This window comes from Salvelinus alpinus, chromosome 16 (assembly GCF_045679555.1).
Source record: "Salvelinus alpinus chromosome 16, SLU_Salpinus.1, whole genome shotgun sequence".
In the NCBI taxonomy this organism is placed as follows: Eukaryota; Metazoa; Chordata; class Actinopteri; order Salmoniformes; family Salmonidae; genus Salvelinus; species Salvelinus alpinus.
The window spans coordinates 35,887,363-35,913,382 of NC_092101.1; the positions used below are offsets into that span (position 1 = coordinate 35,887,363).

At 44.8% G+C, this 26,020-nt stretch overlaps 2 protein-coding genes across 3 annotated transcripts in view; both read left to right on the forward strand.

Moving 5' to 3' along the window:
- Nucleotides 1-1,598, forward strand: part of LOC139541416 (rho GTPase-activating protein 39-like) — a 179,139-nt gene extending 177,541 nt beyond the window's left edge. For both annotated transcript variants that reach the window (XM_071346044.1, XM_071346045.1), the window contains 2 exons: nucleotides 353-522; nucleotides 666-1,598. In XM_071346044.1, the coding sequence (XP_071202145.1) occupies nucleotides 353-522; nucleotides 666-860 (365 nt within the window). In that variant the 3' untranslated portion in view covers nucleotides 861-1,598. The remainder of the gene's footprint in view (nucleotides 1-352; nucleotides 523-665) is intronic.
- A 13,378-nt stretch (nucleotides 1,599-14,976) lies between these two features.
- On the forward strand, nucleotides 14,977-24,254 carry LOC139541417 (GDP-L-fucose synthase-like). Its single transcript, XM_071346046.1, has 10 exons — nucleotides 14,977-15,112; nucleotides 20,380-20,540; nucleotides 20,748-20,862; nucleotides 21,258-21,386; nucleotides 21,468-21,541; nucleotides 21,799-21,932; nucleotides 22,254-22,385; nucleotides 22,507-22,586; nucleotides 22,711-22,810; nucleotides 23,004-24,254. Exons 2-10 carry the CDS (start codon nucleotides 20,380-20,382, stop codon nucleotides 23,057-23,059), a joined length of 981 nt encoding a protein of 326 aa, XP_071202147.1. The 5' UTR covers nucleotides 14,977-15,112; the 3' UTR covers nucleotides 23,060-24,254.
- Nucleotides 24,255-26,020: the final 1,766 nt, after the last annotated feature.

Sequence of the window (26,020 nt, forward strand, 5' to 3'; positions counted from 1 at the left end):
ACACGCCGTACACACTGTACACCAGTGATTGCTGGTGGCACTTAAAATGGGGAGTACGGGTACATAGTAATGGCTATGCACCCTCTCCTAGCCCTAGACCCTGTGTGTGATTAAGGCATTAGTGTCATTGCGTAGAGGGGTGCTGTGTGTCTGACCAGTCAACTGTTTCTGTCTCCTGATTGGACTGTCAATGAATTTGTAAAAAATTTACTTACACTGTACATACAGATAGCTAGAGCCCAAAAATAACTATTTCTCACCGTCTTCCTTTTCCAATTCTACCCCTTTTCCCCTTCTCTCTCCCCCCTCTCTGCTCCCCTTATTCCCACCCTACCCCCCACAACCCAACCAGCCTCTCTGTTGAAGTTGTGGTACAGGGAGTTGGAGGAGCCGTTGATTCCTCATGAGTTCTATGAGGAGTGTATCACTCACTATGATGACCCTGAGGCTGCAGTCAACGTAGTGATGGGCCTTCCTCACATCAACAAGCTGGTGCTCTGCTACCTCATACGCTTTCTACAGGTAACACACACACACATCATCTGCTCCAAACTCATCCTCTGTTCCAAATACACACTATCAACTTCAACATCACCCACTTCCTATAGGTAGCAAACACACACACAATCAAACACACCCATCATCATCTCTCTCTCTCCCTCCAGGTGTTTGGCCAGCCTGCCAACGTGGTGATCACTAAGATGGATGTGAACAACCTGGCCATGGTGATGGCCCCTAACTGCCTGCGTTGCCAGTCAGACGACCCACGCATCATCTTTGAGAACACACGCAAAGAGATGTCCTTCATCCGCGTGCTCATCCAGCGCCTCGACACTAGCTTCATGGACAGACTGCTATAGCCCCCCAAACCCTGCTCCATCACCCAGGCCAACGACACAGGACCCCCATCGCCCTGCTATAGCCCCCCAAACCCTGCTCCATCACCCAGGCCAACGACACAGGACCCCCATCGCCCTGCTATAGCCCCCCAAACCCTGCTCCATCACCCAGGCCAACGACACAGGACCCCCATCGCCCTGCTATAGCCCCCCAAACCCTGCTCCATCACCCCAGGCCAACGACACAGGACCCCCATCGCCCTGCTATAGCTCCCCAAACCCTGCTCCATCACCCAGGCCAACGACACAGGACCCCCATCGCCCTGCTATAGCCCCCCAAACCCTGCTCCATCATCCCAGGCCAACGACACAGGACCCCCATCGCCCTGCTATAGCTCCCCAAACCCTGCCTCTGCACCCCAGGCCAACGACACGGGATCCCCCCCTCCCTGCTATAGCCCCCCAAACCCTGCCTCTGCAACCCAGGCCAATGACACGGTATCCCCCCCTCCCTGCTATAGCCCCCCCAAACCCTGCCTCTGCAACCCAGGCCAATGACATGGTATCCCCCCCTCCCTGCTATAGCCCCCCCAAACCCTGCTCCTGTACCCCAGGGCAATGACACAGGACCCCCACCTCCCTGCTATAGCCCCCCAAACCCTGCTCCTGTACCCCAGACCAACATCATCGGACCCCACCCCCTTCCCTGCTATAGCCCCCCACTTTTAACTTCTCAACCAGAAACAACCACACAGGACGCCCCCCAACTTCGACTGTACCCCTAAATCTCCCAAGGCCCCACCTGCCCCCCAGACCCTGCTATAGCCCCCCAACAATAACTGTACCACCGCCCAACTAGTTGGGACACCCCCCAACTTCAACTACTGCCCACTAAACCCAGCTATAACCTCCCAACTTCAACTACTGCCCACTAAACCCAGCTATAACCTCCCAACTTCAACTACTGCCCACTAAACCCAGCTATAACCTCCCAACTTCAACTACTGCCCACTAAACCCAGCTATAACCTCCCAACTTCAACTACTGCCCACTAAACCCAGCTATAACCTCCCAACTTCAACTACTGCCCACTAAACCCAGCTATAACCTCCCAACTCCAACTACTGCCCACTAAACCCAGCTATAACCTCCCAACTCCAACTACTGCCCACTAAACCCAGCTATAACCTCCCAACTCCAACTACTGCCCACTAAACCCAGCTATAACCTCCCAACTTCAACTACTGCCCACTAAACCCAGCTATAACCTCCCAACTTCAACTACTGCCCACTAAACCCAGCTATAACCTCCCAACTTCAACTACTGCCCCCCAAACCAGGATGACCCCTATCTTCCAGACTGAGTCTCATCCCAGTCTGAGCCTGACCCCTCTACCGCCACTCTACACACAGGGACTTGCATCTCACACACATTGATGTACAGGGTTACACACTCACTCACCTAGACATACTCTCACATGTACATTTACTGACACACACACACACATACTCTCACTTCTACAGTACACATCCATATACACAATGACAATGCTTAGAGTGACAAATGGCTGACCAACACAGTACAAGATCGATGGGATCAACCTATATCATTATTGAGATATACCCAGCCTACATTGTCATAAATACACACAATGTCGCACGCACACACACACACAGCTGTTTGACTCCCTACCCACCCAAACGGCTATCACTGTCCGACATGTTTTGGTGCTGTCCACTCCCCAGTCCCCGCCTCTCTCCCAATACTAACCAATCATGTCTGCTTCCCCCTTCCTGATTCCCTGTGAGTTCTCAAATGAGGGCGTCAGTCCACCTATCAGCTCCAAGCCTAGAGCTACATTCAAACTGCCATGAAGCCCCGTTTATCTGTCTGAACTGTTGTCACCAACCAACTGATGTCGATAAAGTTATTTATTTTGTTATTTTGGATGGCGGTGGCTGATCCAGGGCAGGTTTTAGAGGGGATCACCGCAGCACTGCCAATCAACTGTGTCTGTCGCAACAGGAAGGGATGTCAGACACCGTGCCACAGGACTTCCTGTAAGACTTTAGAAATACTGATTTACCCCCTGCACCCCCTACCACCCATCCCCTTGGCCATAGCCACTTCTGCCCCCTTCACCCCTCAGACAACCACACAACCTCACCCTCCCCTCACCCCTCTTCACCCCTCCTCACTCAACCCTCTTCACCCCTCCTCACTCACCCCGCTTCACCCCTCTTCAGCCCTATTCAGCCCTCTTCAGCCCGCTTCACCCCTCCTCATCCCTCTTCAGCCCTCTTCACCCCCCCTCATCCCTCTTCACCCCTCCTCATTCCCCTTCAACCCTCTTCACCCCTCATTCCTCTTCAGCCCTCTTCAACCCTCTTCAACCCTCATTCCTCTTCAGCCCTCTTCATCCCTCTTCATCCCTCATTCCTCTTCAGCCCTCTTCATCACTCTTCATCCCTCTTCACCCCTCCTCATCCCGCTTCACCCCTCTTCACCCCTCCTCATCCCTCTTCAGCCCTCTTCAGCCCTCCTCATCCCTCTTCAGCCCTCCTCATCCCTCTTCACCCTTCTTCAACCCTCTCCACCCCTTTTCATCCCTCTTCACCCCTCCTCATCCCTCTTCACCCCTCTTCATTCCTCTTCATCCCCTTCACCCCTCTTCATTCCTCTTCACCTACCCCCCAACACATCCTCAAGACTACATACACCTCCATACCCTCATACTGACATGATTTCTGAATGTCTAAATTGAGATCCGTCCACCTCTGTCTGTCTTTCTGTCTTTCTGTCTTTCTGTCTGTCTGTCTGTCTGTCTGTCTGTTGTTTACAAATGTACCTGTCTGTCTCCATCTACAGGTAGTCAGAGTACTGTCTGTCTTTTGGACCCGTACAAAAGTATTTCTTCTATTAGCAGATGTGACTTGGTATGGATTATTATTTTTAAAGATATGTGTTTTTTGTTTTATTAATTGATGATTTGTTCTATTTAACAGAGTTTTAATGTTTTTTAACCCACTGTTTTATATAATTTAATTTATTTGTATTTATTTCAGCAATATTTCCTTAATGCTTTCTTCTTAGACAGTATACTTTAGGGTTCAAAATGTCTGTGTCTGTCTCCCAAATGGCACCCTATTCCCTTTATAATACCCTTCTTTTTGTCAAAAATAGTGCACTATATAGGGAATAGGATGCACATTGTCTTTATGTTTCTTTGAATGAATGTGTGTGTACATGCAGGCATGTATGTGCTTGTGTGTGTTTTCAATATAACAGGACATATACAGTGGGGAGAACAAGTATTTGATACACTGCCGATTTTGCAGGTTTTCCTACTTACAAAGCATGTAGAGGTCTGTAATTTTTATCATAGGTACACTTCAACTGTGAGAGACGGAATCTAAAACAAAAATCCAGAAAATCACATTGTATGATTTTTAAGTAATTAATTTGCATTTTATTGCATGACATAAGTATTTGATCACCTACCAACCAGTAAGAATTCCGGCTCTCACAGACCTGTTAGTTTTACTTTAAGAAGCCCTCCTGTTCTCCACTCATTACCTGTATTAACTGCACCTGTTTGAACTCATTACCTGTATAAAAGACACCTGTCCACACACTCAATCAAACAGACTCCAACCTCTCCACAATGGCCAAGACCAGAAAGCTGTGTAAGGACATCAGGGATAAAATTGTAGACCTGCACAAGGCTGGGATGGGCTACAGGACAATAGGCAAGCAGCTTGGTGAGAAGGCAACAACTGTTGGCACAATTATTAGAAAATGGAAGAAGTTCAAGATGACGGTCAATCACCCTCGGTCTGGGGCTCCATGCAAGATCTCACCTCGTGGGGCATCAATGATCATGAGGAAGGTGAGGGATCAGCCCAGAACTACACGGCAGGACCTGGTCAATGACCTGAAGAGAGCTGGGACCACAGTCTCAAAGAAAACCATTAGTAACACATTACGCCGTCATGGATTAAAATACTGCAGCGCACGCAAGGTCCCCCTGCTCAAGCCAGCGCATGTCCAGGCCCGTCTGAAGTTTGCCAATGACCATCTGGATGATCCAGAGGAGGAATGGGTGAAGGTCATGTGGTCTGATGAGACAAAAATAGAGCTTTTTGGTCTAAACTCCACTCGCCGTGTTTGGAGGAAGAAGAAGGATGAGTACAGCCCCAAGAACACCATCCCAATCGTGAAGCATGGAGGTGGAAACATCATTCTTTGGGGATGCTTTTCTGCAAAGGGGACAGGACGACTGCACCGTATTGAGGGGAGGATGGATGGGGCCATGTATCGCGAGATCTTGGCCAACAACCTCCTTCCCTCAGTAAGAGCATTGAAGATGGGTCGTGGCTGGGTCTTCCAGCATGACAACGACCCGCAACACACAGCCAGGGCAACTAAGGAGAAGCATCTCAAGGTCCCGGAGTGGCCTAGCCAGTCTCCAGACCTGAACCCAATAGAAAATCTTTGGAGGGAGCTGAAAGTCCGTATTGCCCAGCGACAGCCCCGAAACCTGAAGGATCTGGAGAAGGTCTGTATGGAGGAGTGGGCCAAAATCCCTGCTGCAGTGTGTGCAAACCTGGTCAAGAACTACAGGAAACGTATGATCTCTGTAATTGCAAACAAAGGTTTCTGTACTAAATATTAAGTTCTGCTTTTCTGATGTATCAAATACTTATGTCATGCAATAAAATGCTAATTAATTACTTAAAAATCATACAATGTGATTTTCTGGATTTTTGTTTTAGATTCCGTCTCTCACAGTTGAAGTGTACCTATGATAAAAATTACAGACCTCTACATGCTTTGTAAGTAGGAAAACCTGCAATATCGGCAGTGTATCAAATACTTGTTCTCCCCACTGTACATCACATGTTCATATGCACATACAGTGGGGAGAACAAGTATTTGATACACTGCCGATTTTGCAGGTTTTCCTACTTACAAAGCATGTAGAGGTCTGTCATTTTTATCATAGGTACACTTCAACTGTGAGAGACGGAATCTAAAACAAAAATCCAGAAAATCACATTGTATGATTTTTAAGTAATTAATTTGCATTTTATTGAATGACATAAGTATTTGATCACCTACCAACCAGTAAGAATTCCGGCTCTCACAGACCTGTTAGTTTTTCTTTAAGAAGCCCTCCTGTTCTCCACTCATTACCTGTATTAACTGCACCTGTTTGAACTCGTTACCTGTATAAAAGACACCTGTCCACACACTCAATCAAACAGACTCCAACCTCTCCACAATGGCCAAGACCAGAGAGCTGTGTAAGGACATCAGGGATAAATTGTAGACCTGTACAAGGCTGGGATGGGCTACAGGACAATAGGCAAGCAGCTTGGTGAGAAGGCAACAACTGTTGGCACAATTATTAGAAAATGGAAGAAGTTCAAGATGACGGTCAATCACCCTCGGTCTGGGGCTCCATGCAAGATCTCACCTCGTGGGGCATCAATGATCATGAGGAATGTGAGGGATCAGCCCAGAACTACACGGCAGGACCTGGTCAATGACCTGAAGAGAGCTGGGACCACAGTCTCAAAGAAAACCATTAGTAACACACTACGCCGTCATGGATTAAAATCCTGCAGCGCACGCAAGGTCCCCCTGCTCAAGCCAGCGCATGTCCAGGCCCGTCTGAAGTTTGCCAATGACCATCTGGATGATCCAGAGGAGGAATGGGAGAAGGTCATGTGGTCTGATGAGACAAAAATAGAGCTTTTTGCTCTAAACTCCACTCGCCGTGTTTGGAGGAATAGAAGGATGAGTACAACCCCAAGAACACCATCCCAACCGTGAAGCATGGAGGTGGAAACATCATTCTTTGGGGATGCTTTTCTGCAAAGGGGACAGGACGACTGCACCGTATTGAGGGGAGGATGGATGGGGCCATGTATCGCGAGATCTTGGCCAACAACCTCCTTCCCTCAGTAAGAGCATTGAAGATGGGTCGTGGCTGGGTCTTCCAGCATGACAACGACACGAAGCACACAGCCATGGCAACTAAGGAGTGGCTCCGTAAGAAGCATCTCAAGGTCCTGGAGTGGCCTAGCCAGTCTCCAGACCTGAACCCAATAGAAAATCTTTGGAGGGAGCTGAAACTCCGTATTGCCCAGCGACAGCCCCGAAACCTGAAGGATCTGGAGAAGATCTGTAGGGAGGAGTGGGCCAAAATCCCTGCTGCAGTGTGTGCAAACCTAGTCAAGAACTACAGGAAACGTATGATCTCTGTAATTGCAAACAAAGGTTTCTGTACCAAATATTAAGTTCTGCTTTTCTGATGTATCAAATACTTATGTCATGCAATAAAATGCAAATTAATTACTTAAAAATCATACAATGTGATTTTCTGGATTTTTGTTTTAGATTCCGTCTCTCATAGTTGAAGTGTACCTATGATAAAAATTACAGACCTCTACATGCTTTGTAAGTAGGAAAACCTGCAAAATCGTCAGTGTATCAAATACTTGTTCTCCCCACTGTACATGTTGATATGTGACCCTGATATGTACAATAGGTGTCTCTGTGTGTGTAACGGCCGTCCCTCGGTGAGTGAGTAGACCAAGGCGCAGCGGGTGATGAATACATAATGTTTATTTGACAAGACGGAAAAACACGAAACGAAATACACTTGAATGATTAACAAAATAACAAAACGAACTAGACAGACCTAAACTATGAACTTACATGAAACGAGGAACACATAAACAGGAACGACCGAACGAACGAGACGAGACAGTACCGTGTGGTGCAAAATACACAGACACAGCGACAATCACCCACAAACAAACAGTGAGAACAACCTACCTTAATATGACTCAATTAGAGGAAAACGCAAAACACCTGCCTCTAATTAAGAGCCATACCAGGCAACCCAAAACCAACATAGAAACGGAAAACATAGACTGCCCACCCAAAACTCACGCCCTGACCATCACACACATACAAAACAACAGAAAACAGGTCAGGAACGTGACAGAACCCCCCCCTCAAGGTGCGAACGCCGGGCGCACCAGCACAAAGTCCAGGGGAGGGTCTGGGTGGGCATCTGACCACGGTGGTGGCTCAGGCTCCGGACGCTGTCCCCACACCACCATAGTCACTCCCCGCTTCTGTATCCCCCTCCCAATGACCACCCTCCAACTAAAACCACCTAAATGAAGGGGCAGCACCGGGATAAGGGCCAGCACCGGGATAAGGGGCAGCACCGGGATAAGGGGCAGCACCGGGATAAGGGGCGGCACCGGGATAAGGGGCGGCAGGTCCTGGCTGAGGGACTCTGGCAGGTCCGGGCTGAGGGACTCTGGCAGGTCCGGGCTGAGGGACTCTGGCAGGTCCGGGCTGAGGGACTCTGGCAGGTCCGGGCTGAGGGACTCTGGCAGGTCCGGGCTGAGGGACTCTGGCAGGTCCGGGCTGAGGGACTCTGGCAGGTCCAGGCTGTAGGGCAGCTCATGACTGTAGGGCAGCTCATGACTGTAGGGCAGCTCATGACTGTAGGGCAGCTCTGACAGCTCCTGACTGGCTGGCGTCTCTGGCAGCTCCTGACTGGCTGGCGTCTCTGGCAGCTCCTGACTGGCTGGCGTCTCTGGCAGCTCCTGACTGGCTGGCGGCTCTGGCAGCTCCTGACTGGCTGGCGGCTCTGGCAGCTCCTGACTGGCTGGCGGCTCTGGCGGCTCCTGACTGGCTGGCGGCTCTGGCGGCTCCTGACTGGCTGGCGGCTCTGGCGGCTCCTGACTGACGGACGGCTCTAGCGGCTCCTGACTGACGGACGGCTCTAATGGCTCGGGACAGACGGGCGGCTCTAATGGCTCGTGGCAGACGGATGGCTCAGAAGGCGCTGTGCAGACGGATGGCTCAGAAGGCGCTGGGCAGACGGATGGCTCAGACGGCGCTGGGCAGACGGATGGCTCAGACGGCGCTGGGCAGACGGATGGCTCAGACGGCGCTGGGCAGACGGATGGCTCAGACGGCGCTGGGCAGACGGATGGCTCAGACGGCGCTGGGCAGACAGATGGCTCAGACGGCGCTGGGCAGACAGGCAGTGCAGAAGGCGTTGGGCAGACGGCCGACTCTGCCCTGCTGAGGCGCACAGTAGGCCTGGTGCGTGGTATAGGCACTGGCTGCGCTGGAGAGGAGGAAAGCTCTGACAGCGCTGGACAGGTGGGAGCAGCTGGAGAGAGAACCCGGAGAGACAGCCTGGTGCGGGGGGCTGCCACCGGTGGACTGGTACTTGGAGGTGGCACCGGGTATACCGGACCGTGAAGGAGGACACGTGCTCTTGAGCACCGAGCCTGCCCAACCTTACCAGGTTGAATGGTGCCCGTAGCCCTGCCAGTGCGGCGAGGTGGAATAGCCCGCACTGGGCTATGCTGGCGAACCGGGGACACCATTCGTAAGGCTGGTGCCATGTATGCCGGCCCGAGGAGACGTACTGGAGACCAGATACGTTGGGCCGGCTTCATGACATCTGGCTCGATGCCCAACCTAGCCCTCCCAGTGCGGCAAGGTGGAATAGCCCGCACTGGGCTAAGCACGCGTACTGGGGACACCGTGCGCTTTACCGCATAACACGGTGTCTGACCAGTACGACGCTCTCGCACTCCACGGTAAGCACGGGGAGTTGGCTCAGGTATCCTACCCGGCTTTGCCACACTCCTCGTGTGCCCCCCCCCCCAAGAAATTTTTGGGTCTGACTCTCGGGCTTCCAGCCTCTCATACGTGCTGCCTCCTCAATCCACCGCTCCTGGGCTGTGGCTGCCTTCTTCTCCTCCCGCGAGCGGCGATTCACACCAACCTTAGCCCAGGGTCCTTCTCCGTTGAATATTTGTTCCCAACTCCATTCCTCTTCTCTCCATTGCTTTAGTTCCTTTCCTCCGGCTCCAATCCGCTTGGTCCTGTTGTGGTGGGTGTTTCTGTAAAGGCAGTCATTGTTGTTCTCCTCCTCAGACGAGGAGGAGCATGGATCGGACCAAGATGCGGATTGGTGATTAATCATACTTTTAATGAAAACAGCAAACAAGACACTACAAAACTACAAAACAACAAACGTGACTAACCTTCAACCGTCCTGTGTGGCCCAAACACTGACACAGGAACAAACACCCACAAAACCCCAGTGAAACCCTGGCTGCCTTAGTATGACTCTCAATCAGAGACAAACGATACACACCTGTCTCTAATTGAGAATCATACCAGGCCGAACACAAAACCCAACATAGAAATACAAAACATAGACTACCCACCCAACACTCACGCCCTGACCAATAAAGACATACAAAACAAGAGAAAACAGGTCAGGAACGTGACAGAACCCCCCCCTTAGAGTGTTGGGTGGGTGATTCTGTAACGGCCGTCCCTCGGTGAGTGAGTAGACCAAGGCGCAGCGGGTGATGAATACATAATGTTTATTTGACAAGACGGAAAAACACGAAACGAAATACACTTGAATGATTAACAAAATAACAAAACGAACTAGACAGACCTAAACTATGAACTTACATGAAACGAGGAACACATAAACAGGAACGACCGAACGAACGAGACGAGACAGTACCGTGTGGTGCAAAATACACAGACACAGCGACAATCACCCACAAACAAACAGTGAGAACAACCTACCTTAATATGACTCTCAATTAGAGGAAAACGCAAAACACCTGCCTCTAATTAAGAGCCATACCAGGCAACCCAAAACCAACATAGAAACGGAAAACATAGACTGCCCACCCAAAACTCACGCCCTGACCATCACACACATACAAAACAACAGAAAACAGGTCAGGAACGTGACAGTGTGTCTGAGAGTTAAGTCCTGCTGTGTTTTTTAGTTCTGTTCATTTGTGTTGCATTTTTTGGTGACAGGTTTATAGGAATGGATGCTTGTGAACCTCCCATCCCTTGAAACCACCACGCGCACACACACCATCCTTAGCCTAATTATCATTCTTGCAGGACTCTCATGCTCTTGCATTCACGGAATCTCTCATACACTAACATATTGTGTGTGTGTGTATTTGAAGCCCTCATACACTAACATATTGTGTGTGTGTGTGTGTATTTGAAGCCCTCATACACTAACATATTGTGTGTGTGTGTGTGTGTTTGAAGCCCTCATACACTAACATATTGTGTGTGTGTGTGTTTGTGTGTGTGTGTACTTGAAGCTTTCACACAATCACATATTGCATGTGTGTGTATTTGAATCTCTCATACACTCAGGTATTGTGTGTGTGTGTACTTGAAGCTTTCACACAATCACATATTGTGTGTTTGTGTGTATTTGGCGCTCTCACACACTCAAATATTGCGTGTGTGTATTTGTGGTAGAATGATCTTTTCTATGTTAAACTGGGTGTATGTGACAATAAAAAACATCTCAATCTAAAGAGATAAAGTGGATCAGTGAAGGAGAGAGAGTTATGTTTCCTCTGTCACCTTACCCCACTGCATCCTGATACACACTCACACACACACGCACGCTACACAGAACATGACCAACGTGTACATTGGACCACTGTACAGACCAATGTGGAAAATACAACAAGATTGCCATAACAACACAAGTAAATAAAGCATCACATGTACAGTACGTAACTATGGAAACAGCTGTGGAAATAATTGTAACAACAGGGTGTTGTTGTTTTTTGTTTGTATTATTATGTTCTGCGTGTGAGCCAGACAATGATGGTCAAGTTTTTTGATAGAGGTCTCTTTCTTCATCTGTGAATTGGCCTTCTTCGTGTTTCTCTAAAGAACATTTAAACAACAGAAATTTGTGCCATCGTCAACTCTTCCTATGATCAATTGTGCGTCCCAAATGGCACCATATTCCTTATATATTGCACTACTTTTGACATAAACCTGGTGGGCTCTGGTCGAAAGTAGCACATTATATAGGGAGCAGGGTGCCATTTGGGAGGTACACTAAATGTTTCTTTACCAAGACAACTGCAACACTTCTGGCCGCTGATACATTTAGCTCTGGGAAGTTGTTTCCCAAGCAAAGATGCTATAGAAATATAAGATACCATAGACAGGATGATGGTGTAACTAGTCGTTTGTGTGTGTGTGTGTGTGTGTGTGTGTGTGTGTGTGTGTGTGTGTGTGTGTGTGTGTGTGTGTGTGTGTGTGTGTGTGTGTGTGTGTGTGTGTGTGTGTGTGTGTGTGTGTGTGTGTGTGTGTGTGTGTGTGAAGGAACAGTAGATAGAATAGAATGCAGTGATGTCATGCATTGACCCAGCAAATTGATCGAATCAGCATGCAGAACTTTGGGTCACTACTCTTTTAAAAACATAAAGTTACTAGTAAAACAAAACATGAAAAAATATACATCAACTACTTACAGAAAGGATTTACAATATTTAGCTTAAAAAAAGTTTCCACTTATAAGAGATATGATTTGAAATCTCTTAAATACCTTTGTTTTTAATGATTACTGTTGGTTCTCATTTTTTATTTGTTGCTACACATGTTCTTCTTATAGTCAGTGTTCATACTGTTATTATAATTATTAATGTAATTAAAATGACTGATATTGAACATAAGTAAGGTGGGAGTCAGCTGCTATGTACTCTGTACTCCTCACCTCCTCTTCTTCCTCCTCCCTGCTCCTCAACGTTTTATTTTCTATTTTAACGTCAACTGTATGTCAATCACACTCTGTTGGAGAGAAGACTTGGGAAGTAAAATGGACATTGTTTAATAAACTATTCAAATGTGAAATATCCCTGGTTTGTGTGACACTTTTATTAACTAACACGATTTTCATTGTTGTCTCCCATGTCAATATACCAATGCACCATGTATAATTTTGTCTAGGGTTGCAAAATTCTGGTTACTTTCTTAGGTTTTTCTGAAATCCTGGTTGGGGGATTCCGGATGTCCTGCTTGTTCCCTTCTGATTCCGGGAATCTGAGAATTTCAGGGGGAAGTTAAAGGGGCAGTGCAGTTTAAAAAAAAAAAAAACGAATTTGTTCCCTAACTCCCACACAATCAGACTGAGCATTTCAAGGGCCAAAGGAAGCTCATGGAAATTAATGATAACAAATATATATTGGAGTTATTTTCATTAAATAAACACATACTGATTTATTACATGATTACTACATTATGATTACTACACATACTAAAATCAGTGATGATTTTTTTTACAAAGACTGCATGGGGGCTTTAACCAAATGTTGCCACCCTAATCCTGAGTAAAGTCCTCTAGTGCAGACTGGCCTGGATCATAGAGGATTATAAGACTGGTGGCCCAGGTGGTAATGGTGGTAAATATCCACTTGTAATTTGGTAATCTGGACAGTTCTTTTGTCATTTTTATTTATTTGTTACGTTTATTTGGCTGGGACAATGTACATCAAAAACAAATCTCAGAGCATTGAGAAAACATGTATTGCACCAGATTTAGTTAATAGCTCATTTCCATCTAGTCCCTAAAGCATCTAGACATACAGTGCATTCGGAAAGTATTCAGACCCCTTGACTTTTTTTTCAGACTTTACAGCCTCATTCTAAAATTGCAAAAACAAAAAAATCCTCATCAATCTACACACAATACCCCATAATGACAATGCAAAAACAGTTTTTTTTTGTGTGTGTGTGCAAATTTATAAAAAATAAAATACTGAAATACCTTATTTACATAAGTATTCAGACCATTTGCTGTGAGACTCGAAATTGAGCTCAGGTGCATATTGTTTACATTGATCATCCACAAAATGTGGAAAAAGTCAAGGGGTCTGAATACTTTCCAAATGCACTGTAGGTAAACTTCTAGCGATGGAAACATTATACAAAAACAATGGACATACAGTAAAAAAATATATAATAGAACAGAGATCAGGACATAGAGACATGTTTCACCACAGAAGTCAAAACATTGTCCATAGAAACACATTGCTATTTGATTCAATGTAATATACCTATAAAAAATAAGAAATATTGTGCATAGCCCAGTTATTGCACGTATTGAAATTACACCTGTGTATGTACTAATGTGTCTTCTGTTGCATTAAAAGTCAGTATGGCCTTTTAAGTTAAAATCAATGAGTGCATGGCTGATTGTACTTTTTTGTCTCAGTGGAGAAGGCTTGGAAGCTGCTATATGTTTTCAGAGCAGAGGTCATTCCATTGAATGAGAATGCCGATTGTGCAAAGGTGTGGACCGTCTGGAGATACTACAGTCCCCCCTGGTGGAGGTTCTTGGAACACTGCTATTTTGCTCGGAGCAGAGGTTTACAGACACTCGGAGACGGAGGTGCTAGATTGTGAGTTATCTTGTAAACCAGGTAGATTTCTGAGAACAGATTGAAGTTGTACAAGATTATGAATACTTCTTTATAGAGTGATTTGAGAGGTTTCAGGGATGTCTCACATGCTTGTGACCAGCTGGTGACACAGTAAGAAATGGGAGAAACCCATAGCATGTAAGAACATTCTGGAAGCCTCGATGGAGAAAGAGTTTTTAATTAACCGGAAGTTGGCTAGGCTGCATTTGATTGTATTGGTAAATAAAATAAAATAAATGTTTTTAAATTGATGGTGGGATCAAGGATTATGCCGAGGTATTTGAATTCTGAGACCGTGTTGATCTTTTGTCCATGTATGAGGATGTGGGAGTAGACCTGCTGCTTTTTAATAGATGAAGAAATACATGGCTACTGTTTTTCTCACATTTAGGGTGAGCCAGGATTTGTTGAGCCATTGTGAAACATTCTCCATAACTGCCACTTGCTCAGCACTCTTTCCATGGATGTAGATAACCACCTGTCAGCAACCATCTGGATCTCCACTCCATGGCACACAGAAGAAGGAAGGTCATAAAAAATATATAGGCTGAACAACAGGGGCCCAAAGATTGGAAATTGAATCTCAACAAGGAAACAGTCATGTGTTAGTCATATGTCAACCTGCCAATATTTTAAACCTGTGCACCGGTTCACCTTTGCTGAGTGCTGAGAACTCGATTGTCTCGGGGGTGAATTTCCCCTATGAAGGGTATTTACAGATCTAGGATCAGCTTCCTCTCCCAGTCATCCTTTACCATTGGTGGAGAAAATGCTAAACTGACCCAAAATCAGCCTTCACTTGCGTAACGTCCTGGAGCTGGAGGCGGTACTCCCCAAAATAGTTTCGTCATCGCCCTAACCACCTCATTGGGACTAGAATCCGGTCATGGAAGCTTCTGACTTCATAAACTAGCTAGAAGAAGAATCAAGCTCTGGAGTAACTGGTAAGCAGAACCTTTTTTATGTAACTGTAGCTAACTAAAAATCGTAGTTTTTATCCCATAAAGGGTGCTATCTAAAAGATAAATTTGATTGAAGTTGTACTGTTACAAGTCTTGCTATGTGAACAGCATCCTCTTTTGGTAACGTTGGAAACTACTTTTTTATTTATTTTACCTTTATTTAACTAGGCAAGTCAGTTAAAACCAAATTAATATTTTGAATGACGGCCTAGGAACAGTGTGTTAACTGTCTTGTTCATAGGGAGAACGACAGATTTTAACCTCGTCAGCTCGGGATTTCGATCTAGCAAACTTTCGGTTATTAGTCCAACGCTCCAACCACTAGGTTACCTGCCGCCCGAGCGGAGCATAGCGCTTACAACGCCAGGATAGTGGTTTCAAATCCCAGGACAGTGGGTTAAAATCCTAGGACAGTGGTGTCGGTTCAGCTAAATCTAGTGTATAACAAGGTGGGGGTGAGGAGAATTTTTTTGGGGGGGGGGAAGTTGAAGCTTATTTACTACATTTCTACACGATTTAGAAACATGCTATTTGGAGAACAGCAAAAACAAACAAATGACCCCAGTCGTTAATTAGGCCTATAACCGCAAGATTAGGTTTAAAGGTCTATGGAACGGCATATACAATAACCACTACTCAAACTCGTCATAAATTGACTCATTTACTTATGGAACGGCGCATACAGTGAAACATGACATACATGCATAAAAACACGCTATCAAGTCCCAACAAGGCCGACTTCAAATACCGAAAGGTTATTTTTTTCACCATAAATTTGCACCTGTAGGATTGCAAACATCAAGCCATCGCCTTTGCAGACTAATGAGAGATGGGCTACTATTCCTAATGTGATGAGTAGATTTCATTGCGTTATATTATTAGCTTAAATTATGACAATCAACATTAGCAAAACATACCGTTTTGGGCCCGGTTTCACAAAAGCATTTTATGGCGAAATTCATCGTAACCGCCGATAACTTCCGAACAAAGTTGACAATAAATAAAAAGTTGCCAATGTCTTTGCAATTGATACAAACAAGCGATGTATATAACACGATTCAAATGAAAACCGAGATGACTGCATTAAAATATAAATACAGTAGGCTATATGCTCAAGCCTACTACCTTTCTAAACTGCCTATCATCTAAAACTGTTGAAGACCATCGCCCAATAACTGCCAGATCCTCCTAGATAATTTTTTTTGTATGACGTGTAACGTGTAATAAAGCTCTAGTTTATATAAAATAATAATAATTTAAATCATATTGAAATAGATTTAATGTTAAATCAATTGTGTTCTATTTTGTCTGTAATTTTTCTCCATACATTTAATGATGCGGGAATTTAGTGCATTTTATTTAGAATAAACCGGCTCAATATTTTCAGCCATAGGTGGTCATATCTCTATAGGAGCTGATCCGTCGTCAGTATTGTGAAATAATTATAATGTTAATGTAAGATTTGAATGGAGAAATCTGATCCGAGAGCAGCGCTGCCTTTCTTTCAATCCTTTCAGAATCGACACTATGCCTCGACGCACCTATCGAACGTTCTCTCTGTGTTTTTTTTGGGGGGAAGGCTTATTGCAACTTCAGCCGTAGTAGGATAGATGCATCTTTAAAACACTCGTAGTTTAAGCCTAAATTCCATCACTATCGGGAAACCGGACCCTGGGTAATGCAGGTCTCGGTACGTAGTGACATATAGACATAATTCGACGTTTCTTCTCCTTTCGTTGCACGGGAAAAATGTCGCCTTTTTTGAACACATTTCATGCAATTCTACTACACTCTATTATGACTGGAGAGGTTAAGCAACATGCTTTTTCCTATGACACAAATTATAGCCTACTTTGCTGACACTGACAAACAGATCAGTAAAAACGACCTTGTTGCAACCATTGAATTGGTTGAATTTTGAGATATTGTGATAGGCCTAGGCAGACCTATTAACTGCTTTTCACTGCCGGCTGCAACCAACCTGGACTTGAGTAGACATAACATAGTACATGTAAATACAGAACACTCCAATTAGTATGATATGTTACGTTTCGTATGGTATGTATTAATTTGTGGATGTCCATCATCCGTTGAGTATGATATCTTACGAATTACAATTAATTTATTCAGGATTAATACTGAACAAAAATATACACGCAACATGTAAAGTGTTGGTCCCATGTTTCATGAGCTGAAATAAAATATCCCAGAGATGTCCCATATGCACAAATAGCTTCTCACATTTTATGTACAAATTTGTTTACATCCCAGTTAGTGAGCATTTCTCCATTGCCAAGATAATCCATCCACCTGAAAGATGTGACATATCAAGAAGCTGATTAAACAGCATGATCATTACACAGGTGCACCTTATGCTGGGGACAAAAGGCCACTCTAAAATGTGCAGTTTTATCACACAACACAATGCCACAAATGTTCTCGTTTTGAGGGAGTATGCAATTGGCATGCTGACTGCAGGAATGTCCACCAGAGCTGTTGCCAGATAATTTGTTACTTTCTCTACGATAAGCAGCCTCCAACATTGTTTTTTGAGAATTTGTCAGTACATCCAACCAGCCTCACAACCGCAGACCACGAGTAACCACACCAGCCAAGGACCTCCACATACGGCTTCTTCACCTGCAGGATCATCTGAGACCAGCCACACGGACAGCTGATGAAACTGTGGGTTTGCACAACCTAAATAATTTCTGCAGAAACTGTCTCAGGGAAGCTCATCTGCATGCTCGTTGTCCTCACCCGGATATTGACCTGACTGCAGTTCAGCATCGTAACTGACTTCAGTTGGCAAATGCTCACCTTCGATGGCTACTGGCACGCTGGAGAAGTGTGCTCTTCAAGGATAAATCCCGGGTTCAACTGTACTGGGCAGATGGCATCGTATGGCGTCGTATGGGTGAGCGGTTTGCTGATGTCAATGTTGTGAACAGAGTGCCCAATGGTTGCGGTGGGGTTATGGAATGGGCAGGCATAAGCTACGGACAACTAACACAATTGCATTTTATCGATGGCAATTTTAATCCACAGAGATACCGTGACGAGATCCTGAGGCCCATTGTCGTGCCTTTCATATGCCGCCATCACCTCAGATTTCAGCATGATAACGCACATTCCTGTGTCGCAAGGATTTGTACACAACTCCTGGAAGCTGAACATTTCCCAGTTCTTCCATGGCCTGCATAGTCACCAGACATGTGACCCATTGAGCATGTTTGGGATGCTCTGGATCGACATGTATGACAGTGTGTTTCAGTTCCCGCCAATATCCAGCAACTTCGCACAGCCATTGAAGATTTGTGGGACAACATTCCACAGGCCACAATCAACAGCCTGATCAACTCTATGTGAAGGGGATGTGTCATGCTGCATGTGGCAAATGGTGGCCACACCAGATAATGACTGGTTTTCTGATCCACACCTCTACTTTTTTTAATAATCTCGTCATGAAGGTAGTTTACCCGCACTGTATCTGCGAGCAGTTGGCTAGTGCGCACGTGCCAAGAACAAAAACCAGTAGAATTGAAAATGTGATGGAAACCCATTGAACTTGTACTTTTAACAAATAACACAAGATACAAGCTTACCTTATAAAACAGTACACCAAAAAGCACAGAAAAACTTTTTATAACTTTATACACGGGGTATATACATTTAAACAAAATACAAAAGGCTTCACAGGCATTTAGGGTTCGCTTTGCATTACCGTTTTTCAGACTATGTAGCATTTGCAAATAAAATTCAAGTTAAAAATATATAAAAAATTAAAAATTTGCCCACTTGCATTTATGTATATAATATTTACCATACATAATGAAGAGATTCCTTATATATACACACTTTGTTTTGATCTACACTGAACAAAAATAAACGCAACATGCAGAATTGTCTCTTTTTTTTGTAATTTAGCAGACATGTCTACACTTGTATAAACATTTTTTACTGGTCCTTCATAGGAATCGAACCCAACACCCTGGTGTTGCAAGCGCCATGCACTACCAACTGAGCCACATGGGACCGTACTGAATAACATTTGAAATCAATTAAAATAAATAACTAGGCCTTAATCTATGGATTTCACATGACTGGGAATACAGATATGCATCTGTTGGTCACAGATACCTTTTTATTGATAGGAGCAATATTATTTTTTATTTGTCAAATGACAGCCAAGCATCAATTATCATGTCACTAGAATAAGACCCTCAATATTTATTGGAAAGAAGCATCGAGTCCATCACTGTGCACTTTCGCCACCTTGTGAACTTCATCATAATTTGTTTAATCTGTAGCCTAAGATTATTATGCGAGAAATTGCATGGAAACACGTTTACACGCAAATATTGATATAATAATCAACAAATCGAATAGAAATTTGAGTCACGAGATTATTTGTTGTGTGGTCCTCCACTACTACTCGGGAAAGCACGCAGTTTAGCGTGCTTTCCCGAGTAGTAGTGGAGGACCACACAACAAATAATCTCGTGACTCAAATTTCTATTCGATTTGTTGATTATTATATCAATATTTGCGTGTAAACGTGTTTCCATGCAATTTCTCGCATAATTATTTTTACCAACGAAAAGAAACACCAAACTAACAAATTGTCTATCGATATTTATACACTTGTACTCTCATTTCCTGTTTCCATGAACCCAGTCGTGATTTTTTTCATGCATCAGGTAATTCACCTGCATGAAATGGTTGGATGGAAACCTGGTTCGTGGCAACCTAAAGATTTGTCATGACATTTGGTAACAGGGATGTTTGCATGGCTGGCACAGGCAAGTAAAAAGCAACATCAGGAAATGTCTGTTGGTTCAGTCCACAACCTCTTGAGTTGGATTCCTTGGTTACTGGAATTAAATATGTCATTACAAAGCTCTGGGATAGTCATTGTTCTTCCCTACTTGTCCTGGTTAGTGTACAGTATGTGATGCACCCCAATCCTCTGAGAAACTGTAGAATAGGTTTATATTACCTAGGCCTACTTTCTGTGTAAAGAGGTCGTCTTCAGCTCCGTTAGTAACTCTTGTTTAATTGATCATTGAATTCATCAGTCATTTCAGGGGAAATCATTTGTAAAACTTTAGCCTACTTTCAGAGCACATGACCTGCAGATTGTAAGCCTTTCACTCTTTGTTTCTGTGTTTCTCTCTCCTACTCTTTCTCTTTCTTTACCCTCACTACCCCCCCCCCCCCCCCCCCTATTTTCCTCCCCCTCTGTGCAGATGGGAGATAGCATGGTGGATCAGAGCGGTCCTATGCGGGTGTTGGTGACTGGGGGGACTGGTCTGGTGGGCAGGGCCATAGAACATGTGGTCAAAGAAGAGGGAGGAGCGCGGGAGGGAGAGGAGTGGATCTTCCTCTCCTCTAAGGACGCAAACCTCATGTGAGAGCTACACGCGCACACACATACGCACTCACACATAGACAGACACACATGGTATGCATGCACGCACATGTATATACACAGACAACACACACACACCTGACCCTCTCCTGCCTCAGTGCTAACTGTGGGTGGCTTTGTAGCTCAGCCTCTGAGTCTTTGAAAAGTCAAGCTGACGTGTGTGTGGGTTTGTGTATGCTCACTCAGGGACATGGGTGAGACGCAGGCAGTGTTTCTGAAGCATCAGCCCACCCACGTCATCCACCTGGCAGCCATGGTGGGAGGGCTCTTCAAGAACATGAGGGCCAACCTAGACTTCTGGGTAAGAGGGGATTCAGGAGTTGTAATGACAGAGGCTGCATCTCCAGAAGTGTGTACTTGCTCAATTTCTCACCTTATTTTGAAAATGGTGGAAACTGCCTCCAGCCAATCCTTTATTTTAAAATCTAATAAGGAAAGTGTGCAAGTGCACACTTCTGGAAAATGTTAGAGGAAAAGGACTCAATGTTTATTTACCTTTTTTTTTTTATATATATATATATTTTTTAGGCTTCATCCCAATTGGTACTCTATTCACTATGGGCCCTGGTCAAAGGTAGTACATTACTAACTAGTTCATAGGGTGCTAATTGGGAACCTGGTTCAACCTTATCCGGCCATGTGTGTAATTTTGTTCATGTTTATTTACCAACGTATTCATCCATGTGTGTTCTCCAGAGGAACAACATCTACATCAATGACAACGTCCTGCAGGCAGCACATGAGGTGGATGCTGTCAGGGTGGTCTCCTGTCTCTCCACCTGCATTTTCCCTGATAAGACCACCTATCCCATCAATGAGACCATGGTAACGGGTGGGTGGGTGTGTGTGTGTGTGTGTGTTGTAGACATGATGGTAGTTGACTATCTCTTACTTATTATCTTGCAGATCCACAACGGCCCTCCTCACGAGTCTAACTTTGGCTACTCCTATGCTAAGAGAATGATCGATGTCCACAATAGGTGTGTTGGTGTTTTATTGAACCTTCATTTAACCAGGAAGTCTTCTTTTACAAGGGACGTGTGAGTGCACAGCTTCCCTATTTTGCTATAGATGTCCTCCGCGGGCCCATCCAGAATGGTCTTGAGGGCTTCCTGTACCCTTGACCCTTTAGCTGCTCAGTGACCTCTAGAAAGGAGTCAACATAATCTGTGTATATTCAATAATAGTGTGTGTTCAATGTTTGTGGATTATGTTGAGGTGTGTGTTTGTCTTGCAGGGCGTATCACCAGCAGCGTGGGAGGTGCTACACAGCAGTGATACCGACCAATGTGTTTGGCCCTCATGATAACTTCAACATCGAGGATGGACATGTACTTCCAGGCCTCATACACAAAGCCTACATTGCTCAGAGTAAGATGACTACACAACACTTACTGTTAACTATCACTCTCTAATTCTTTGTTCTTCAGCTAACTGTTTTAATCTATACAGTATACCTCCCTACAAGGATCTGTATAGCCACATTCCTTCTAACAGGGCTCTGTGTGTGTGTGTGTGTGTGTGTGTGTGTGTGTGTGTGTGTGTGTGTGTGTGTGTGTGTGTGTGTGTGTGTGTGTGTGTGTGTGTGTGTGTGTGTGTGTGTGTGTGTGTGTGTGTGTGTGTGTGTGTGTGTGTGTGTGTGTGTGTGTGTGTGTGTGTGTGTGTGTGTGTGTGTGTGTGTGTGTGTGTTAGAGGAGGGTAGTCCATTGGTGGTGTGGGGCTCAGGAACTCCCAGAAGGCAGTTCATCTACTCATTGGATCTGGCTCGTCTCTTCCTCTGGGTGCTGAGAGAGTACCCTGAGGTGGACCCCATCATACTGTCTGGTGAGCATACACACACTCTGACTTTCTCCCTCTCATACTCACACATACTCTCGATCTCACACACACATTTAACAACAGTATTTTCAGGCGTCAGTGTTCATTCTCCCTCTCTGTATTTTAGTTGGTGAGGAGGAGGAGGTGTCCATCAAGGAGGCAGCAGAGGCCGTTGTCGAGGCACTGGGGTTCAAAGGTCAAGTGACTGTATCCTTTCACTTAGGTGCATGTCCAGATATACAGCTCAAACACAGTCCCTCTCTCTCTTTCATACTCACGTGCTCTCACACACTGTCAGTCAGTGTTTGATTCCCTAACCCCTGACCTTCAGTATGACACAACTAAAGCAGACGGTCAGTTCAAGAAGACAGCCAGCAACGCCAAGCTGCTGCGGTACCACCCCAACTTCACCTTTACCCCCTTCAAACAAGGTACCTACCTCCCCAACACCAGCAATTTGAAAAACCCCAAAAGTAGATTGTTTTTGGTTAAATGCACAATGTCATATATGTATTCTGCCATCTTTATGCATGTTCACCACTGACATATCAAATAAAGATGTCTGCTGTTTGGTTTCTGATGCTGAGTCTCCTATCCCCCCCACCCCCCAATTCACACACACAGCCTTGAAGGAGACATGCGATTGGTTCGTGGCCAATTACGACACCGCCCGCAAGTGAAGATTGCTCAAATCAGATTGGCTGTTAGGAAACCAGTCCTAGGAAGGAGCAGGAAGAGGGGACTGTGATGGAGGGGTCAGGAGGAGTGGAGCTGAAGGTTCTAGAACTGACAAAGAACGCAGGACTTTTACAGGAACAACATTATCTGCCATTAAATTAAGTTCTGTTAGACTGATGTAATGTGGTCCTGATCATGTTGCTGAGATTCCATGAAGAATGTGTAGAGTGTAGGCTGGGCTAATCGCTCTGTTTTAACACTCAAACAGCATCCTATTCCTATATCAGTTGTACTCAAACTATTTGAGAAGGTGGTAAAGGTCTGGATGGCTATTGTAATTTATTGGCGTAGTAATGAATCCTCAACCCATGCGACCCCAAACTGTTCACACCACTTTTGTTGGCAGAGAGAAATTAGATATTTTAAAGCTAATTTCCTGCAACTCTACACATTTTCCATGTCTTATTTGTTGATATACCAGGAGTTGAATCCTGACTGTATTGACCTCATTCGGAGTCTAGATCCAGCCTGCGGTCCACCTGTTGAATATGGCTGCCCTATATAGTAAATACTTTTGACCAGAGCTCTATGGCACTATGTAGGACAGGGATGGGCAACTACAGTCCTCGAGGGCCTGATTGGTGACACTTTTTCCCCATCACCTAGCAAACACAGCTGATTAAACTAATTACATTCTCAACTGAAGATCATGATTAGTTGATTATTGGAGTCAGGTGTGTTAGCTGGGGCTGGGGCAAAACTGTGACACCAATCAGGCCCTCAGGGACTGGAATTACCCACCCCTGATGTAAGATGTGTCCCAAATGGTACCCTATTTCCTATCTTTTCTGGAGTGATCAGCAGGACTCCTATCTCCTCTATAACCATGTCTACACCATAGGAATAGAGTGGGTATAATGGACTTAGACTAGTTCTTTGTCCATAGGATTTCCTCAATGTCCACCCAATATGGCAACAAAATAGAATTTTCCACAAATAAACCACAATAGGAAGGCTTTGGTGAATTCTGTTGTGCTGCCATTTTGAGTGGGTTGTTCACTACTCAATTTGTCTACTGTATCATATAGAATACCAGGTGGTTTTGGTTATGTTCTTTTATATCTTTCTTTACTAAATACAACGGTGCAATACGTACGTGAGTGGTGGGCTGAGAGAATAAATCAATGTTTATTTTAACTGCTGAGTCTGGGTGTCATTTTAGCACAACTTTGAGTCTTGTTTTAGTGCAGAACAGTGTTTTGTGGCTCTGGGGTGAAGTTTTCCCTAGGTTCAGAAGCTGGATCAACTTACCCTAACCACTAGTGGGTAAAATCAACCAGATCTGCGTCTAGGGGTAACTTCAGTCAGACCTGCCAACATGCACGCATTTTGCGTACCAGCTACGCAATTCTCTGTCCATGTACGCAGGTACGAGATCCGAGTTAAAAGTACGCAGAAATGAATAGGGCCTGATTTTTTTGTTTTGTTTTAAATATCCACTGAGAATCTAACATCCCGATTCTCGAGCTGCAACACACAGATGTACGGAGTTTGTGTCAACGGACATGAAGATTAATACATAATTATTCGCCGTAGCTACTCCGTGTCTGCACCTTCTGTTTGTCGTGATGCTGAGTTTGCCGACTGTCAGCTATACGTAAACACATGGACAAATCCCCTTTCGACTCCGTTTGTGGCAAGATAAACACTAACTGTTTCAAGCTAACACAAAATGGACATTCAGTGTGCTCTATGCTAGTGAAAGAATTTTACTGCAAATACTTAAAATAACTGGTCGCATTTGTGATTTACATTTAATTCTGCATCTCAGTTGTATTTTCCACGTAACATTACGAGGATCACGCAACCTGATAAATACAGTCTGTTCCACGTCACAAAAAGCATTACACAAGTATAACAAAAAATAAATATAAACATATTGGCATTAAATGGAGTCGGGAGTTTACAAGACTGCGCGATAAAGAATGAATACGTGTCCGCTATTAGCTATAGAGGCAATGCTTCTGAAATGCCTTCACTAAATTAGATTTGATCAATTTCGAAAATCTGAAATGTATGCGCTGCAAATAAATTCAATAGGCACCTTTACATCGGCTGAAACAGCGAACTCTTCCAGCGAACAGCGTTCAGATTCCCTTTGTGGTAGTCTACTTAAGCTTTGTGTTGCCAGTTTGAGGTCTGTGTCGATGCCATCATTTGTTTTTGTGTTTTCAAAATGATTTTGCATTTAGTGTTGACTAGGAAACCGTGTCTAAAAAAAAGCGATCAGACTTACAAACAGCGTGCGCACGAGGGAGGGGGCTTTACATGTTATCAAAACACCAGGGAAAGCCCACACGAAACAAATGAATGGTGGAAAACTAATGGAACCATTTTCCTGTTTGATCGCTTGGTTTTATGGGTATTACGACACTTCCACCATGGGGCTCTATTAGCTAAATCTGGTGTGTGTGTGTGTGTGTGGTGGGGGGGGGGGGGGGACGATTGGAACCATTTCCGTTTGACCTCTAGGTATTATGACTCTTACTGTGGTACACTATTTACTTCTATACACCCCTGATCAACCAGACAGGTGTTCCATATACCTTACCCTCCCACACGGTATAGAATGCAGACCTGCCAACCCTGTCCAACTTTTTAGAGTACCACAGTGAGTCATAATACCTAGAGATCAAACAGGGAAATGGTTCTGTTTTCCACCATTTTTCTCATAGGGGATTTTAAACACTTAAGGGCTTTGTTTCGCATAGGATTACCCTGGCATAAATCTCTGTAGGACAATGTGACTTATCAATAGTCACCTGTATTTACCCCCCAAAAATGAAACGCAAATGTGGCCACCAAAGAACTACAAATGCCATGATAATCTGGATGAGACTGCTGAATCGAGGGAAAGGGAAGAATCTCTGGATTAACTAAATGTAGTAATGAATAAATAGGCT